Here is a 19,649-nt window from a genome sequence, read left to right as displayed (position 1 = left end):
AATTTTTTTTTCATTTTCTATTGTTTGTTATCTAATTCTCTACTAATAAAAAAATTGAGTATAAAACGCCAAAAAGTACAAACACCAAAACGCCTGATAGTATGAAAACTGTGATAACGGATGCTAGCAAAGCACGTTGTTGCTATATAAAACGCCAAAAAAAATGCCAAACAAAGTATTACTAGAAAAAGCAACACTAATTGACAGATGAAACTAACGAAACAGTAATTGCAAAACAGTAAAATGAAGAGACGGTAACATTATTGCCAAACATTTATTATATTAAAGCCACTACATGGAAAATTGAATTTGTTTATCTTTTCAAAACGCCATAATTGTCTGTCACATTATAGGCCTGCATCCTACATGGCACAACAATTGATAGAAAAAAATAAACATCAAGAAAATTAATAATGTTTTTTACATTATAGGCCTGCATCCTACTCGGCACAACAATCAAAGCCATACTTAGTTAAAACGCCAAAATATTTACTATGCTCCTGATCTAAAAAAACAATAAAAACTCCGCGTATTTCTTAAACGCCAAAAAATGGAGAGGTGATGTGAGACGCGTTTAAAAAAAGAATATAAAAGAACAAAAAAGCCCCTCCGCCCTTCACTATGTCGCATGACACGTGTTACGCCAGAATCCGTTCTCACAGTTCTCACACTTTTGGGCGTTTTCTCCTGATCCCGTACCTTGTTAAGTATTCTTTCATAACGGTCTTGTTCACTTCGGTGACGAGATTACGCTAGTGGACACTTTGGTTTCACTTATAGATTTTGCATGCTAATATGTTATAAAGCTTTGAGTACAAAATCGCCATGTTAGATTTGAGACTTTTTTAGGTATGCTATGTAAATCAAAGTTGTATGCTCACCGACCTTTTTGTGTTGACATATACTTTAATAAATGTTGCAGGAAATTGATGATGAAATCTCGAGAAATCTACTTAGGGTGGACTAGAAACGCACCCAAATTTTGTTTATGTAATCTTTCGCTTGTTTGGTCATGTTAGATTTGAATGTTATATTTCCTTTCGTATCCTTAGAATCATGAATAAAATAAAATTCGTTTATTAAATTATTGTCACAAATAATACATTATGATGTTTTGAACAACGTTCGTATCACTTCGATGTTTCCATCATCGGTTGGGATGTGACATGAACTTTAACACATTTATCATTCGATAGTTTAATAATAATAATAATAATAATAATAATAATTCATTTTTCAATAAACGATTTATGTTTTGACCCATAAACTTTAATAGAGTTATCATACGGTCCTTGAAATTTAATAAAGTTATTTTTTTTCTTTTTTAACAAATGTTAGTTCTTTTTATTTTTTATAAGTTTAATCCTTCATTAATTTACTTATTATTTATTTAACTTATTATAATTAAAAATAACTTTTAACTTTAAACATGTTTGCTCAATCGTGTTGTTTGCTTAACTTTAATCGTCGTTTAGATTAAAACATACCATAATCTATATTAACCCTTTAATATACAAGATAACAAATATAATATAATATAATATATCTTTGTTTACCTTATTGTAGTTAAAGTTAACTTTGAACGCTAGAGATATTTGCTTAATTGTATTGACGGCTTATTTTTGTCATTGTTTAGATTAAAACTTGCATGGTTTATGATAATTAATCGATGTATTATTCAACATATACATTTCCCATGAGGGGAATAGTTTTCTTATGTGATTGGCCAAAAGTGGCGGCAACCAATACAAGCTGCTGCTGCTTCTTCTTCTTCTTCTTTCTTTTTTTTAAGTTAGCATATAATAGTTAAAATTACGATTTTATCCGCAGTTTAAAATAAAATTTTGGTTTTGCCCCCAGTTTTAAGTTACGAATTTGCCCTTAGTTAAAAATTACGATTATGCCCCCAGTTCAAAATAAATTTATGGTTTTGCCCCCAGCTATGGTCCTGCCAAATTACGATTTTATCTCCAGTTTAAAATTACGATTTCGCCCAGGTTCAAAATAAAACTTTGTTTTTGCCCGTTGCTTAAAATTACGATTTCGCCCTCAGTTAAAAATTACGATTTTGCCCCCAGGTCAAAATACAACTATTGTTTTGCCCTCAGTTCAAAATATGATTTTGTCTCCATTTCAAAATTACGGTTTTACCCCAGTTCAAAATTGCAATCTTGTCATCGTTTTTTTTTTTTTTTTGACAAAACTATGGTAGTGTTTTATTTTACTTTGTTGACTCAGTGTAGTTTTTATTCGTGCCAAACAGCCGCCTAGCACTCGCTAATTGGTCCTAACAAATTATTGTTTTGCCCCCAGCTCTAATTTACATGCTTGCCATCGTTTTAGTTATTTTTTTGGCAGAACTATAGTAGTGTTTTGGTTTAATTGGTTCACTTGATGTATCATTTTTTAGATCGTGTTATAAGTAGCATATATAAGTGACCGAAATAAAGACGTACATGTTATTAAACTAAGAAATATTCGATTTAGTGTCCCGCAACGCGGACGGGCATAACACTAGTTATAAAACAAATACATCATCGTCAGGAACCTTCTAGAACCCCACTATGTGTTTGTTACAAAAATAAATTTCAATAAATATAAATAATAAATTTCAATAAATATAGTAGTCAAGAGTGGGTACATCTGCCGCCCGAATCACTTCAATGAAATAAAACTACCAACTTCCGGATAGCTAAACGACGTCGCATAACATCCATAATTAAAGTAAAAAAAAAAAAAAATTCACAAACACCATTTTTTTCAACATTCCTACACAATTGAAGCATTATTGTCATCGTCAATGACAAATTTGACGTCACCGATCATAATCACATCACCAACATAAGATCCTAAGTTTACTTTCCTCGGATTTCTCGCATTCATTTCGTCAATTGTAAGTATTTCATGCTCTGAATTTTAATTTCTTTTACAACTGTTTGATGCACATAAGGTGTTTGATAAAATGTCTGTGTGAAGATGGGGAAGAAGAAAACAATGTTACCGGCTACTGAAGTTGATTTAACCACTGTCAAGTATGATCCCGGAGAAATTGAAGGTATGTTTCTTGTTTTGGAGTACTTTTTGTTTTTTTTTTTTAATTATTTTGTGATTAACTGTGAAATTAAGTTTTTTTTTTTTAATTGTTGGGTTTGTTGCAGCTCCTTATATAAATGGGTTTTGGCTGAAGTTGTTTGTAAAGTTAGTTGAAATGCCTTTACTTGGCTCTTTGATCATTGATCAGTTGAAGAAACAGAACAAAATGAATGAGGTGTGTTCTAATTCTGATATATATATATGCATACACACACATATGTGTGTGTATGTGTGTATATATACATATGTTCTAACTCATTTAAACTGTAGATTATATAAAAATTCTATTTGTAAGTATAATTCTGTGTCTGAATGGATCATATGAACTATGCATGCTGAGTTTGACTTCGTTGACCACAAGAGTCAAAATGTTATATAAACTAGTATTAAGCTCCCCGTGTTACGGAGGGGGCGTAAAACCGTGCCTAATAGCACCAATGCCACACCACCGCCAACAACCACCAACACGGACGTTGCACAGGGTTAACTCACAACATTTAGAACAAAACATAAAACCAAACGTAAAAATGTTGAACCGCACATGCACGTTGCGCTGTGTTAACTCCCAAAAAATTAGAACAAAACGTAAAACGAAAATTTGCAAAAGATGAAAAGTATACGGGACCAAAGTTGAAAGTAAAAAAGTTGTGAGGTTAAATTGCAAAAGATTGAAAAGTTTTGGGTTAAAACTAATAAATTAAATTTTGTGAGGTTAAATTGCAAAAGATGAAAAGTTTTGGGTTAAAACTTAAAAGTAAAAAAAGCTTTTTCCTTTTTTTAAGAAAAACATCCTAACATGACCGATTGACCGCACAACATCATTATGCATAGAAAACTTGCAAATTAATACTATGTAAATTAACCTTCAAGGGGGTGGTGCAACGGTAAGCATCCTACCATAAACTCTTAAAGGCCACCTTCCCAACATAAGCTGCGATTTATCTCATCTCGCTGGTTAGCACTTAGCAGGGTATTGGGTGGTCCCGTGAATTTCCTGTAAAGGGTTCTCATGGTTACCGGAAAAAAAAATGTTATATGAACCGGGAGTTGCTATGTTTCATTTGGTTATTTTCTTTGATTTTGCTTCATTGTCGTCTTTATTCCGGTATTGAACACTTTAATAGCATGCCTATTCTGAGTTCTGATTTTACCTACATAAGAATGAAATGAAATGCAAAGAGAAAATGCTAGCACATTATTAAGGTTTAAATATTCTAAGAGTTAGAAAGTAAATGTATGATTATTGTTTTTTATTTATATCTGTACATTGGATATTAAACAGATGTTGAGAGAAACTGTGATACCAGAACCACCTATGTTCAGACCTGAGTTCCCTCCTCAAGGTTTGACTTTGACCTCCTACATGTTTAATGCTCCTTAAGTGATATAACTCGTTAACGCGGATGTGAAACTGAAACCGTTGCTTCAACACACACTAACCACGTAATCTATATATTTTTGTTACTGATCATAGAACCAGAACCCGGGGTGGTTTTTCTCAAAGAAGATGGAAAATCTGAAGACCGAGTTGACTCAGCCATTAGATGTCTTCCTCAATACGATCCAGATAGCAATCATGGTTCTGACTCGAGTCCATTCCGCTACTGGAAAATTCGTGATTATGCATATTCTTATAGACAAAGGCTTACAACCCCATCAACTGTAGGTCAACTAAAAATCTACAAATCACCCAATATTTTAGTCCAATTTATTCTAATAAAACGTTATTTTCTTTTTCATTGCAGGTGGCGGAACATGTCATCTCCGCAATTGAAGAGTTCAGCCATAAGAAACCCCCAACGCCTCTATTGATTTCCTTTGATCCCGAAGATGTAAGAAAGCAAGCAGCAGCTTCTACACGACGGTTTGAGGAAGGTACATTGCCCTCCATATTGAAATTTGAGTAAAGTACATGGAATGTCCTTGTTGTTTACCAAAATTTTGGATGTGGTCCCTAGGTTTTCAAAAGTGCATAGATGGTCCATGTGGTTTGCACTTTGTAACGCATGTAGTCCCAAGATTTTTCCAAAAGTACATGGATGGTCCCTGTGGTTTGCACTTTGTAACGCATTCAGTCGCTAACTTGGACCTGCTAAAACCTTTAGATTTGTTGGCTAGGGACTAAATGTGTTACAAAGTGCAAACCACAGGGACCATCTGTGTACTTTTTGAAAGCTAGAGACCAAATCCAAAATTTTGATAAACCATAGGGACCAACCATGTACTTTACTCTTGAAATTAGTATTTGACCTATATTCACTGTAGCTTCTTTGATTAAACCTTTATGCACCGATTTGTGATAAAAATGTAACAAACAACAACCCGTTTGCGGTTTGTCTTTAAACTGGTCGAAATTGGCAACTTTCAGTTCCATATTCATTTTTGGTCTTGCAGGAAAGCCGTTGTCGATATTAGATGGTATCTTTGTGGCAATCAAGGATGATATAGATTGTTATCCCCATCCATCTAACGGTATATTTCTATACATCCAACTCATAGCTTACCTAAATATTAGGGCTGAAAACGAACCAGGCGATGTTCGTTTGTTAAAGAAATATATGTGTTCACAAACTGTTCACAAACACTTACCGAACGAGATTTTATGTTCGTGTTCGTTCATTAAGGAGATGAATGTGTTCATGTCCGTTTGTGTTCGTTTGTTAGTTTTAGGTAACGAACGCAAACGAATGTTCATGAACACAAACGAATGTTCATGAACACAAACTAATGTTCATGAACACAAATGAAAACAAACGAACACAAAGAAGCTTTCATGAACAAAATATATAATACACTGATACTTATTAAATATTTTATTTGTAGGAATTTTGAAGTATTTAGATAAAATATAAAAGTTAAAAATACTAATGAGCTATCAAACACAAACGAAAATATATGAACACGTTACCAAACGTTCACGAACATAAATGAACGAACATGACAACTATTCATATACGTTCATTAACTAAATGAACGAAATTTCTTGTTCGTGTTTGTTCATTTATTAAACGAATGAACACAAACGAACTTCCCGCCGAACAGTTCACGAACTGTCATCGAATGTTCGGTTCGTTTGCAGCCCTACTAAATATTCTTCAATATTTGTCAAATTATGTTAAAGTTTCCAAATAAACAGGTGGAACTACATGGCTACACGAGGTAAGAAATGTTAAGGAAGATGCGGTTTCTGTATCAAGGTTAAGAAGCTGCGGGGCAATATTGGTCGGTAAAGCCAATATGCATGAATTGGGCATGGGAACTACCGGAGTTAATCCAAACTACGGGTAAGTTTTTATACGTCATACCTAACAAATATATGGTGACCTTAGTGACATATATACGGAGAATAATATCAATATTTCATGACAGAACTGCTAGAAATCCACATGATTTGGAAAGATACACAGGTGGATCTTCATCGGGTCCCGCAGCTATCGTAGCTTCTGGAATATGTTCAGCTGCATTGGGAACAGACGGTGGAGGTTGTACACATGTCACTATAGGATTTTTAATTTTTAATGTTAATCAGAGTTCTTAATATTAAAATCCTTATAAAATTTAATTTTAAATTCCAGGGTCAGTTCGTATTCCTTCTTCCCTTTGTGGTGTCGTGGGATTGAAAACAACATATGGACGTACAGACATTAGAGGGTAAATCAAATTTGGTTGACTTTTTTGTGGTCAATGGTCAAATGATCCTCTTAACAAGGTGTTTATCTTTGTTCATATTCTGCAGTTCTTTATGTGATGGAGGGACTGTAGAAATTGTCGGTCCGATTACATCCAGTGTTGAAGACATCATACTGGTGTACGCGATCGTTTTTGTTCACCTCTTAACATTTGATATATATATATATATATATATATATATATATATATATATATATATATAATATTATTTATTATTATTGTTGTCATTATTTACAGCTATGCAGCAATCTTAGGATCCTCTCCTTCTGACAAAATCAGTCTGCATCCCGTAATCTAAATATATTTCTCTTGATCGACTCAGTTTTTATTTATGTTACAATTAAGTAAATGATTTTTTTTTTTTTTTTTTTTGCAGTCTGTCCCTTGTTTGCCTGATCTATCATCACATGAGAATTCGAGTATTTTGGGTTCATTGCGGTTAGGAAAGTACACAGAGGTGGTCCCGCAACGGTTTCAGATCTTCTTTTACGGATGTTTAGTGGACATATGTACTCACTTTGTTAATGGTTCTGCAGTGGTTTAATGATGTTTTCTCACCGGATATCTCAAACAAATGTGAAGACGCTCTTAATATGTTCTCAGAAACTCATGGTTGCAAAGTATGTAACTAATAAATAGGTTGTGTTATTTTATATATATCACCATGTAATTCAATATTCATTTAATTTAATTATTTCTATATTTGTGGTTGAAGATATTAGAGATTGTGATACCTGAGCTTAACGAGATGCGAACGGCACACGTTGTATCGATTGGTTCTGAAGCAGCAACCTCAATGAGTCCTGATCTTCAGGATGGGTATGCCTATTTTATATGGAATTTCTAAGGATTATAATTTATATTATATATATAATAATTCTAGTGGTTTATACTTTATACATATTTTTACTAATCTTAGAAAGGGTGGGAGACTCACTTTGGATTCGCGCATTAATTTTCCACTTTTCAACTCATTCTCGGCTTCAGACTATGTTGCTGCCCAACGTCTCAGGTGAGGCTAAGAATTCAACGCTAAGAAAATTTATCTTATATTCTAATGGTTAAATATTAAACGTAGGCCTGTAAACGAACCGAACGTTCATGAACTGTTTGTGAACTTGTTCGCCAGGAAGTTCGTTTATTTATAAACGAACGAACATGAACACAATTTTTTGTTCATTTAATTAAACGAACGAACATACACACGTTTTGTTCGTTCATTTATGTTCATAAAATGTTCATTTATTTCCATTTTTTTATGTTCGTTTTTTTATTTATGTTTGTTTCAATTTAAATACATGAGTAGTTGTATTTATATAAATATTAAATCATAAAAAGAACTTTCTAACTACTTATATGAGTATAACTAATTGGTAATTGGGCTTTCTAGTAATAAAAATCGGTTTTCCAATGGAATTTATCATAATTAATCACTAATTTATATAAAAGAAGTATTTTATGTTTGTTTATGTTTAGTCCATTATGTTCATTTGTGGTCATTTAACTTTGTTTGTTTATGTTCGTTTACATTCGTGAACTGTTTGTTTAGATTTAAACAAACGAACACGAACATGCCCATTTTCTTAATAAACGAACATGAACAAAAAATGTGTTTGATTATATGTCCGTGTTCGTTCGGTTCATTTGCAAGCCTAATTAAACGTGTTTATATGATTGCAGGCGGAGAATTATGTACTATCACATGGAAATTTTCAAGAACGTTGATGTCATAGTTACTCCAACGACCGGGTATGATCAATTAGTATAAATATATATTAATAAATATCTTTAGAACATATCACTTATATGTTATCACAGGGTTTAATAGTTTGATATTTTAAACTTTTCAGCATGACAGCTCCTGTAATTCCCAAAGGTGCACTTAAGTATGGCGAGTCAGATATGAAAGTTACAGGTGAGTTGACTCGCAAAAACTGGTGTTTTTTTATTTTCTTTCACGCAATCTGATGCCTTTTTTATCGTGAATTTCAGGCAATTTGATGCGATTTATCATAGCGGCAAATCTTCTTGGATTCCCAGCTATTTCTGTTCCTGTAAGTATTGTTTCATTTGTATAACTGATAACCTGGAAAGCATTTGCTTTTATTTGTGGTAACACGTTATTCAAAAATCTTGAATAAGGTGTAGGGAATATTTTCAAAATGACAAAACAAATGTGTATGTTTTGGGTCCCACATAGTAGGGGTGGCAGTTCTTGATGCGACCCGACCACAACACGAGAAAAACCTGCTTTGGGCTGACTAACACAACCCATTTAAAAAAAACGGGTCGTGTTCGGATTGACCCCTTAACCCGTGTAAGTATTTAGAAAAAAAAAACTTCCATCATTTTATTTGTGTTTTTTACTTTATCTATTTTTCTGAAGATACACTTGCAATTTCCAATCCATTAGCAAGATTTTCAGTGTTTTCGAAAAAAAATCTCTTCGTATTACTTATTTATTTTGCCGACTTCAAATTATTTCCATTTTTTTTTCTAAAAAAATCTTTTATATGGCTAAGTCATAATAATGTTAGTTTGGTTACACTGTATCATCTACATGTCATACTCAATACACACCCATTACACTCGTTACCGCCACCCTTTTACAACCCAACAACCCGCTTACAACTCGTCAACATATTTGACTCATTTAAAAAATGGGTTAAACGGGCTGTGTTCGGGTTGACCTGAATTTACGTGTGTGCTGGTTACAGTTGCAATCTTTGACATGAATAATAATATGGGTCGTGTTCAGGTTGCACACTTCAACCTGTCAACGTGCTAACCCACCAATCTGACACGATTGACGCCCCTACATAGGAGCAAAATAAAACATATCAGCTGTACATCTGTATTTATTTATTTGTAGGTTGGTTACGATAAGCAAGGGCTTCCGATAGGATTGCAGATTATAGGCCGTCCCTGGGCCGAAGCTACAATCTTGCGTTTGGCTGCTGCATTTGAGGTAAATTTATATATAGAAAATCTTTTCTTTTCCCTCTAAAAAATAATTTACGATTTTCCTAAGACTTTTAACTACCTTTGTTAATTTACAGGGACTACGTGTGGAGACAAAGCAGCCTGCATCGTATTTCGACATTCTAAAAAGAAACTGAGATGCAGCCTACATGGAGGCTTATAGATTCTTGTTGGAAACATTGTTGTCTATTATTTGAACAACATTATCCTTCTTGGCTACATTGAAAACTAAGACATACACGTCATTGTTCCTTTTGGTTGTCTCATATTATCTTGTTGATATGATACAGCATGTTAATCACACATATGCACAAAATGGATTGGAAATCTTGGTAGAAAATATGAGGCAGTAGCAGCAACTCAGAGAAGGAATTTCTCTTCATATGCACAAAATGTCTTCACATATAGTGATTGACCGGAAATCACACATACATAAGACTGATACATAGAAACCGCATTATTCAATTTAGCGAATACCATACCCACAACAGGAGTATGCTATGTAGCAACATTAGGTAGTAGAATGAAAAAAACAATAGGACGGCAACTTCTTGATCTTAGGTTGGCTTCTTGAACGCGAGTGCAAGATTCTTAGATCGGCTCTGATACCAATCCAACTCATGAATAGATAAAAACAATAACACGGAAAATATGGTGAATAACTCTCGTGTTTGATTACTCAGAAAAATAGCTCAAAAACTGATACAATGTCTAAACCATAACTCGGTTATGTAGACCGAGCCTAACTTGATAGTTAAGGCATTACCATAACATCATAATACACTTGGGAAACTAAACGAACTTGACCAACTTGTCAACTTTGGTCCCCCAACCCAACCAACTTGTCGAGTCGGTCATAGAAATTACCGCCAACAAGTCCATGATTTCTCCTTTTTGACATGGGAAAGAAAATCTGAGTCCATCATTTCTTCCTTTTGACTAATACCTTCTCACCCCTCATGTATTGAAGTTTCATGAACAAGACAACAGCCTGAAAAACATATATCACTTGCATCTGTTAGCCTTGAATACTGAGAGAGACTTTTAATCATATAACATAAGGTCTTATTATATACACCAAGATTTTTGCTCTTTACACCAATTGATGTGATTTTGGCCAATATATATTTTTGTTTTTCTTTTATCATTTTAAAATAGTGTTTAACTAGAAAAACGAATGTGCCGCTTTGATGTGTTTATTTTTTATTTAAATTTTGTCATAAAAGACAAAGCCGTATCGCATCAATAGGTGGACAATTGCATATTTCCCCTTAAAAAACTGCTTAATTGCGTATTTACCCAACTTAAAATTAAAATTGCATATATCCCCTTCCTTAACTAATATAATTGCAAATTTACCCATTTTGATTTATTTTATTAAAAACAAGTTATATAATGACTTTTTTACCATTAATTTTACTAAAACTTAAAAAAAATACAAATTTATTCAATTTTACTAGCCTTTGTGGATTTTTCACAATTCTTTAAAAAAATACATATTTATTCATTTTTACTATTTTTACTAAAACTTAAACACTGAAATAAACCGCTAAACTAGTAAAAATGAATAAACATGTATTTTTTAAGTTTTAGTAAAAATAAGGGTAAAAAAGTCATTATATAACTTGTTTTTAATGAAATAAATCAAAATGGGTAAATTTGCAATTTTATTAGTTAAGGAAGGGGATATATGCAATTTTAATAGTTAAGAAAATGGATATATGCAATTTTAATTTTAAGTTGGGTAAATTCACAATTAAGCAGTTTTTTAAGAGGAAATATGCAATTGTCCCTAAAGTGTATATAGCAAAAATCTTGGTGTAAACCGATTCACTCATAATATAACGAAAAAGAGAACTCACCCGAGCGCCATCATCAAGAACATATCTTGGTGGGATTTCCAAAGGGTTTCCTTCGGTTTTCAACACTTGTAACTTTGATAGCCTCATAAATGAATCTGGAATAACTCTTATTTGATTGTTGCTTATATTATATCTAGTTCTTCCAAATTCTCAAGGTTCCCAATGGACCTTGGTAGGGATCTTAGGTCAGCAAAGTTGTTGCTGAAGTTGATTTTTACGAGAGTGGTAGCGAAACATAAGCTCTCAGGCACTGATTCTACTTCATTGAAACTTAAATCAAGCTCCTTTAATTTTCTTAGTGAACCAATCGATTCTGGAAGAACCGAGAGGTTGTTTGAGCTCAAATCAAGTTCTTGAAGATGGATCAATCTACACAAGCTAGCTGGAAAAGTTGTCAACTGGTTAGCCGATAGATTAAGATACACCAAACTGAGAAGATAACCAAAAGATCTTTGGGAGTTCAATGATTTTGTTGGCATGCAAATCAAGTTTCGTCAGTGATGAAAGGCCTGAGATGGTAGACGGTAATGCAATAAGACGATTTTCTGATAGATCTAGTGTGCTTAAACTGGATAATTTCCCTACTGAATCAGGAAGCCATTCAATCTGATCCTTCAATTTATTCTGAAGATTTAGATCTTTAGTTCCTTTCTTTGAAAATACTTCAATCAGTTCCATAAGAGTCAATTCTAAATCCTCTCGGCCTACAAATTAAAACCATAATTTCAAGCAAACTTTAATGACTGCTTGACAAGATAATAGTCATTAAAACAAGATAACAACATTTCAAACCTCACCAGAATCCACAATCCGGGGCTCTAAAATAGTGCTTGATTGAAGCCCTGATCTTAACCCTTTGTCTTTAGAGAGTTCATTAACATGCGTGTCTTTCAGATAAGTTCCCACAACATCAGTCAGTTGCTTATGAGGATGCTCCTGAAACTCAAGTGCAATCTCAAGCTTTTTCACCAGAAACGACCCGGTCGGCCGTCGTTCACGAGAATTGTGCAAACACTGGAATGCAATGTCTGAAAATGTTTCCAAAGAAGATGGGGCTAATGGTGGCATGAGATCTTTAAAGATAATGTGGTCTAGTTTCTTCTGTTCGTAGCATTGTTTCCACATAGGCACTAGTATTTCTGACTGACCGACCGTTGGTATATTGAAAACACAATCTCCCACATAGGATTTCAAATAAAACGACACCAAAAGAGTATATGTCTGATTCTTTGGTTAGAGTGTAGGTATGCATATATTGGGGATCACAGTAACCAGGGGTACCTACAACATTGGTGAAAAGAGCCGTGTATTGCTGGTTAGCAGGTCCTATTTTTGAAAGTCTCATGTCTGAAAGTTTAGCATTCCACTTGTCATCAAGTAGGATGTTGGCACTTTTTATATCTCTATGGAGAACTCTTTGTTGTGTGCCTTTATCATCATGAAGGTAGGCTATGCCCCTTGCAACATCAAGGCATATTTTGAGACGTTGTGTCCAACTTAGAGCAGTGGAGCTTAAATGGCGATCGAGGCTTCCATTAGATGCATGCTCGTACACAAGGATCTTCTCACCATCCTCGTCACAATATCCGAGGAGTGAGATGAGATTCTTATGTGCGTATCGGGAAAGCATCATTATCTCCTTCAAGAACTCAGGGTCTCCTTGCCCAAATTCACGATTCAAACGCTTTATAGCAACCATGCTTCGGCCCTTAGAGTGTACCACTTCTCCTTCATATACCTTCCCAAATCCACCGGCTCCTATAACTTTGCTACCAAAATTATCGGTGGCTTTTCTTAACTCTTCCAGCTGGATTTTAAGGTGTTCGAACTCTTTCATGACAGAGTCCATTATAATTTTAAGATGTTCGAACTCTTTGTTAACCAGATGCTTTGGTTCAATTGGTGAGGCGCTGAAGAACTATGGCAGCAAATAATGTAGTTACTTCTGAATCAGAAAAATAAAAATTTTAAAAAATCAAAAAAATAAAAAAAATTCTAAAAAATCCACTATTCATCATGGTTTTGTAATCACATATATATAATATAATGGTACCTGCGGTTGGATTTGGAGCTACATTACTTGGAACTTATAACACATTCACGGCTACGCAGTTAAAGACATCTATAGTTTGGCCATCTGACTTAAATTTTCTTTTTGTGAGTCTGATATACATGGTGTTTGGTTTAAGTAGCAAGTAAAGGATAATTGAGAGTCACATTTACTTGATTATAAAAAATTGAAGAAAGCCTCTCGGACTTGAAAATACGTTACACATGTGACATTACACACAAGCCAGTTTGCCTCATTAATATAAAGTTTAACTAGGTTCTGTGATCTTTAAGCATGCTCATTTGAACTACAGAACATCAGCACACGATAAAATCAGAAGCATCAAACACTTGTAAAAGCTAAAAATATAACTTCTACACAAAGATACTACAATAGCCCACAGAAACCTTGATATTTGTCGGATACATGGTCTTCATTTTCTAAAACCAAAATGTCAGTAAGAAGACCAAATTCAGTTCAGTCTTATTAGATTTTCCTTTGAGTCCACTATTCCAAAACTTGTTACATTCATCAGCAGTCATCTAAGGCTACTCGGTGTGGGAGGAGGCAAGTCCTTGGAGGATGCCCCTCCACCTCAGCGCCATGTCAACGTCCAAGGAGGATGCCCCTCTCAAGGATGGAACAAGGGAAATGGAGGATGGGCTTCCCCCACTTATTTATTTTTTAATTTTGGCAAATTAAATATGCAATATCTATATAAAACTAAAATTAATATATAAAACATCCAGAAATCGTTATCCTGCAATAATGTTTATTTTCAAATCTGTTTTGTAATTACAAGGAACTACAGGGACTGAAAATGTCGAAGTCCCCAAACATTCAAATTTTACCAGCGCCTCTATTCTTTCTTCTTCGTTTTTGCCGTCCGGTTATTCCGGCGAGATTCCGGCCATTACGGAACCAAAATCTGTTTAATTAAAAGCCGCTTTTCTAGCTATAATATATGATCAACAATTCTTAAAAAACTATTTTTTGTCTTCATCCGTCCCGTCCTCGACGTCTTGGGCAAGACGGTCTCGACGTCGACGGAACCCCGGAAGTGGTGTTTAGGGGCGGCGACGTCCCAGGCTGGGCCTGGACGCCCCCAACACCGAGCAGCCTAACAAGTCACACCGCCAACTCATCACCAACATAGTCATCAAAAGTCAACTTCCAAACCATCAATCCTGCTCCACATACCACAACTAACCACACTGTTCAGTCAACTATAGGGGTGTTCAAAAAACTCGTGGCTCGCAGCTCGCTCGAAACTCGCTCGAAAAAAGCTCGAAGAAAGCTCGGCTCGAAATTGGCTCGGTTGTTAACGAGCCAGCTCGGCTCGGCTCGGTTTGTAAACGAGCCGAGCTCGAGCTTGGTCTGGCTCGGCTCGTGAGCTCGTGAGCCGGCTCGATAAGGTTTACATCCTTCATTTTTTTGTCCCACATCGCTTAGAAAACAAAAACTAAGGTAGTATTTCCCCTATAAAAGAAGGTAAAGACAATTTACAAAGGGAATTCACCATTTATACTTGCATGTTTAGCCATATGGTTAAATTAAATGGCAATTATGGCCCTTAGTCAATGAAGAAAATCATTTTAAAGGCTTTTTAATTAGTAAATTTTGCGGTTTTTTGTTAGTTCGAGCTACATCGAGCCGAGCCGAGCTAGCTCGAATTCTAATCGAGTCGAGCTCGAGCCTCAAATCTCAGCTCGATTTGAAATTCGAGTTCGAGCCGAGCCACCTCGAATCGAGTTCGAGCCGAGCTCGAGCTGGGTCTAGCTCGGCTCGACTCGGCTCGTTTACAGCCCTAGTCAACTACTTAGAATTTAGTGAACCGTCAACCCTAGATACTTATCCCCAATTCCAGTAACCAAGGTAATCACATATCAGTAATTTAGGAAAGCACACTTTAGGTTTCATACTTTCATACTCATAATAATACTACTATAAACAGTTAAACACTATCCATAAAATTAAAAACCCTAAACAAAACCTAACATTCACAACACAGCAACAAACTAACAAAATGTATAGATGCGGATATAATAAGTATAAGTTATCAAAATGTAAGCAAGTGAACTAGTGATCGTGCTTGATTCAAGTGAAATTACAGCAATTCCAGTTGAAATTAGATCGGAAAAACAGGAAATTAACGGAATGAGAAGTGATACCTTTGTTTGTTTGGATCTGCGATTGAGCAAGTAGGAACAGGAAGTGTGAGAAGAGAAAGAAGAATCTGGAATTGTGCGATTGAAGAAAGTGAGAGAGAATGTGTGACGAGAGTATATGCTTCAAGTGGGAACGTGTACATTTAGTAAACCAAACATTCTCTTAGGTAATACGTAGTGGGGCGCGAAGAAGGGCCATAGCGTCTAGATGGCGCCTTGCACACCAAAACGGTGGGCGCTATGCCCAAAAAAAAACAACGGCGTGAAGAATATCGCGGCGCCATGTGTTGATGATTTGGATTTTTTGACCGTTTAACAACGGTCATATTTAAAAAAAATCAATTTTTTTAAGTTTTCACACTATAAATACCCTCCTACTCTTCCATTTTTTTTACAACTCAATACATTCCCACTCTCATTCTCTATATATTTTTTAAAAAGCTAGTCTCACCTTATTAAAAAAAATGGGTTCCCCGTCGGAAGACTCTTTCACCGAAATTCACCGAAAATTTTTTTCGCCCGACGAAGACGCGGCCGAGGAAGAAGCGGTTACGAGTGCATGTATTTTTGTGATACAAGCATTTGAGCACATTCGCCCTACTCCCCCTCCACGGCCCATCTTGCGACGCACCTATATCTTGCGAGATCGTGAAGCCGCGAACGAGCGTTTGATGAAAGACTATTTTGATGCGACACCGGTTCACGGACCGAATGTTTTTAGACGACGTTTTCGGATGAGCCAAAGGTTATTTTTGTGCATTAATAATGATTTGGAAAATAGGTATGATTTCTTTAAGCAAGGAATGGACGCGCGAGGATATCTAGGCTTCACCTCAATTCAAAAGGTCACATCCGCCTTACGCGTATTATCATACGGAAACACGTACGACATCAACGACGAGTATTTGAAGATGGCGGAGAAAACAACTCGAGATTGCTTGGAACATTTTTGCTATGGTAATTTTTATTGTCTTTTATTTATTTACTTTTACATATTTATTTTTTAGTAGCTTACATATTTAAAAATTAGTAGCTTACTAATATTTAAATTTTAGGTATATGCCAGTTATATGGAAAACGTTATTTGAGAAACCCCACTTGGAACGACCTTCAAAAAATATATGAGGTGCATCTAGAAAAGCATGGAATACCCGGCATGATTGGTAGCTTGGATTGTCGTCAATGGCGTTGGTATAATTGTCCAACCGCATGGCGAGGTCAACATACACGGGGTGATCAAAAAGAGCCAACTTTGGTATTACAAGGTGTTGCGTCATACGACCTTTGGGTTTGGTCGGCCTTCTTTGGTGTAGCCGGGTGTTTTAACGATATTAATACGTTAGAGGCTTCACCATTAATAGAGGGCTACATTTCTGGAACTATACCAAAGACCGGTTTTCATGCAAACGGGAACGATTACGAGCATGGCTACTACTTGGCCGATGGTATCTACCCTGAGTATTCGATTATTGTTAAAACGTTTTCTGAAACTTTCGATGAAAAAAGAAAGTATTTTAAAAAATTACAAGAGTCTTCGAGAAAGGATATCGAGAGGTGTTTTGGGGTTCTACAACAACGATGGCATTTTATCAGAAATCCTTGTCGCATGTGGCATAAGGATAGAATACGAATGACCATGTATGCTTGCATCATTTTGCATAATATGATCATTGAGGATGATGGAAGAGCGATATGCCAAAACTATATTCCCGAAGATTTAGTCGAAGGAACCCAAGCGACAATGGAATAGAGACTCGCAAATGCTCAACTATTGCGATCTAGAGAAATACATAACACGTTGAAGGCGGATTTGGTTAAGCATGCTTGGGCAATTCGCCCAATTCGATTCAACAGTGATCACGATGAAGATTCCGAGGAAGAAGAGGTTGAGGAGTTCGAAGACGGGAACTTTGATGACGTAGGTTTGGATGCTGGAGAAAACGAAGAGGAAGAAGGAGAGAACGAAAATGAAACCGAAGAATAAATTTATTTTTTAGGTGTAATTTTTTTTTTAACTTTTTTTTAATTTTAATGTATTGTTTTTTATTTAATGGAATGTTTTTTAATTTTATAAAACTTATAAATTGTTTAAAAAATGAAAATTAAATGAATTTAGTAATGATGACAAAGGGGCTTTATGACTACGGCCTCAAATTGCATAACGCCCCATAAAGCCCCTTGCTGACGTGGCATGCCACATGTCGCATAACGCCCCTAAAAGGGCTTTATGACTACACATGCCCTTAGTAATGGATGATGGATTAATTAGTGGATATTTTTTTATCATCGGGAACTTCCCGGGTTAGGAAAATTTAATTTACAATTAACCAAAGTATATAAATAACACTTTGAACCTCTTAAGTATTCTCTTTCCCTTCTCCACCACAAATTTTTAGTTTGGTTTCATAAGTATCCCGACTTTGAAAGGCGTCTGATTTGTCACATTTCTATTTTAGAAAAACTAAAACAAAAATAATAATGACAATTCAACCTGATTGAAAAAGCAACTCAAATCATTTGTTACCTCTAATTTTATAAAATAATACGGATACTACCTAAAGGTGCTCCATTTCAGGTTTTTAAGTTAAATTGGTGCTTTCCACCTGTGATTCCGGACGGGACCATACCAAGTTTTAATAAAAAAAGTGCTAAACCAATTGCGCAACATGACGATACAACGTTTTTTCTTAACATGTTTTCAATCTTTACCCGGAATTTTGTCGGTTTTCGGTACTATTTTCAAGTTTCATGTTAGTTTCAGCCTATATAATTTATTGAAGCAGTAACAGGACCTATTAGGCCACACGGGGTGGCATCGTTATGGGCCGTGATACAATAGTATCACTCGTGGAACACCGCCCCGCCCAATTCCATCACTAGTGATGGAGTATAACGAGTTATATATATAACGCGTTGAAAAATTTTGGTGATGAATGTGTATCTTGTACATTGTGCATTAATACTTGTACATTGGAATCCCATCACTAGTGATACCACCCCCTCTACATTTCTATCTCTAGTGATAGAATATTGGGTGATGACATGGCATGATTTGATTGGATAGTGGGAGTGATAGAAACTATCACTAGTGAACCACCCCTCCTCCCCTTAGGTTTCCATAGAATTTATTTTTTCAAGTTTCAAACCACTAATTGAGTTTTAGCATAAAATCATGAACTTGAAACAGTTATAAAAAACATATATGATGTTTCTGCATATCAAATTTGATACCAAAGAATGAATAGAAATCAAACATTAACATAAATTATTTAGGCTCAAAATTGGTTTTTCGTTGTGGCTGCAATACTTGTCATGCCTAAACAACAATCACACATTTTTTGAATAAATACAACACATTACAGTAGTAATTAGAATTTAAATGATGATAATATTGTCGTATGTGTTAACATCAAACCCAAGAGCATGAAAAGAGGCAATTGATTAACATCATCTGCTAAAGGCCTATCTTTGATTGGCAAGAGTTTCTCCAATCGTCCATTTAGTAATTTCCACTGTCTTGACTATCTCTCGTGGCCGTCTCCGTAGCAGCAATTGTTGACTTTTATAACTCTTTACATCAAGTTGTTGACTTTTACATTTGTTATAACAAATGCTAATCCACTTTGAGCTTTTATTAGAAAACACATTAGCAAGCCGTTGGCTTTTCTTGATTCTCACAAATTGGTCATCAAGCACTTCTTGGCATATTCCTGCAGACCATATCATTAGCTTTTTAATATAAAAAAATTAATCACATAATAAGACCTATATACGATGAGGGGATAAATATAACTAGAAACTTGG

The 19,649-nt window shown here is 35.2% G+C and overlaps 2 protein-coding genes and 1 pseudogene across 2 annotated transcripts; 1 reads left to right on the top strand and 2 right to left on the bottom strand.

The window, feature by feature from the left end:
- The first annotated feature begins 2,665 nt into the window (after positions 1-2,665).
- Positions 2,666-10,066, top strand: LOC110884798 (fatty acid amide hydrolase). The gene is made up of 21 exons (XM_022132515.2): positions 2,666-2,893; positions 2,977-3,055; positions 3,159-3,268; positions 4,376-4,436; positions 4,568-4,755; positions 4,839-4,968; positions 5,488-5,565; positions 6,230-6,377; positions 6,463-6,575; positions 6,669-6,744; positions 6,830-6,901; positions 7,021-7,072; positions 7,160-7,240; positions 7,320-7,403; positions 7,499-7,602; positions 7,703-7,795; positions 8,464-8,532; positions 8,634-8,698; positions 8,776-8,837; positions 9,656-9,751; positions 9,843-10,066. The coding sequence occupies exons 2-21, from the start codon at positions 2,977-2,979 to the stop codon at positions 9,900-9,902; spliced, it is 1,821 nt and encodes a 606-aa protein (XP_021988207.1). The 5' UTR covers positions 2,666-2,893; the 3' UTR covers positions 9,903-10,066.
- A 621-nt stretch (positions 10,067-10,687) lies between these two features.
- Positions 10,688-15,977, bottom strand: LOC110881413 (annotated as a pseudogene).
- On the bottom strand, positions 12,758-13,476 carry LOC110881415 (probable receptor-like protein kinase At5g59700). Its single transcript, XM_035978288.1, has 2 exons — positions 12,913-13,476; positions 12,758-12,802 (listed from the first exon to the last, which is right to left on the bottom strand). The coding sequence occupies exons 1-2, from the start codon at positions 13,474-13,476 to the stop codon at positions 12,758-12,760; spliced, it is 609 nt and encodes a 202-aa protein (XP_035834181.1).
- Positions 15,978-19,649: the final 3,672 nt, after the last annotated feature.

The sequence above is a fragment of the Helianthus annuus genome, chromosome 10 (assembly GCF_002127325.2).
Source record: "Helianthus annuus cultivar XRQ/B chromosome 10, HanXRQr2.0-SUNRISE, whole genome shotgun sequence".
NCBI lineage: Eukaryota > Viridiplantae > Streptophyta > Magnoliopsida > Asterales > Asteraceae > Helianthus > Helianthus annuus.
Note: the sequence above shows the minus strand (reverse complement) of the source record. Positions and strands in the feature narration are given on the sequence as shown.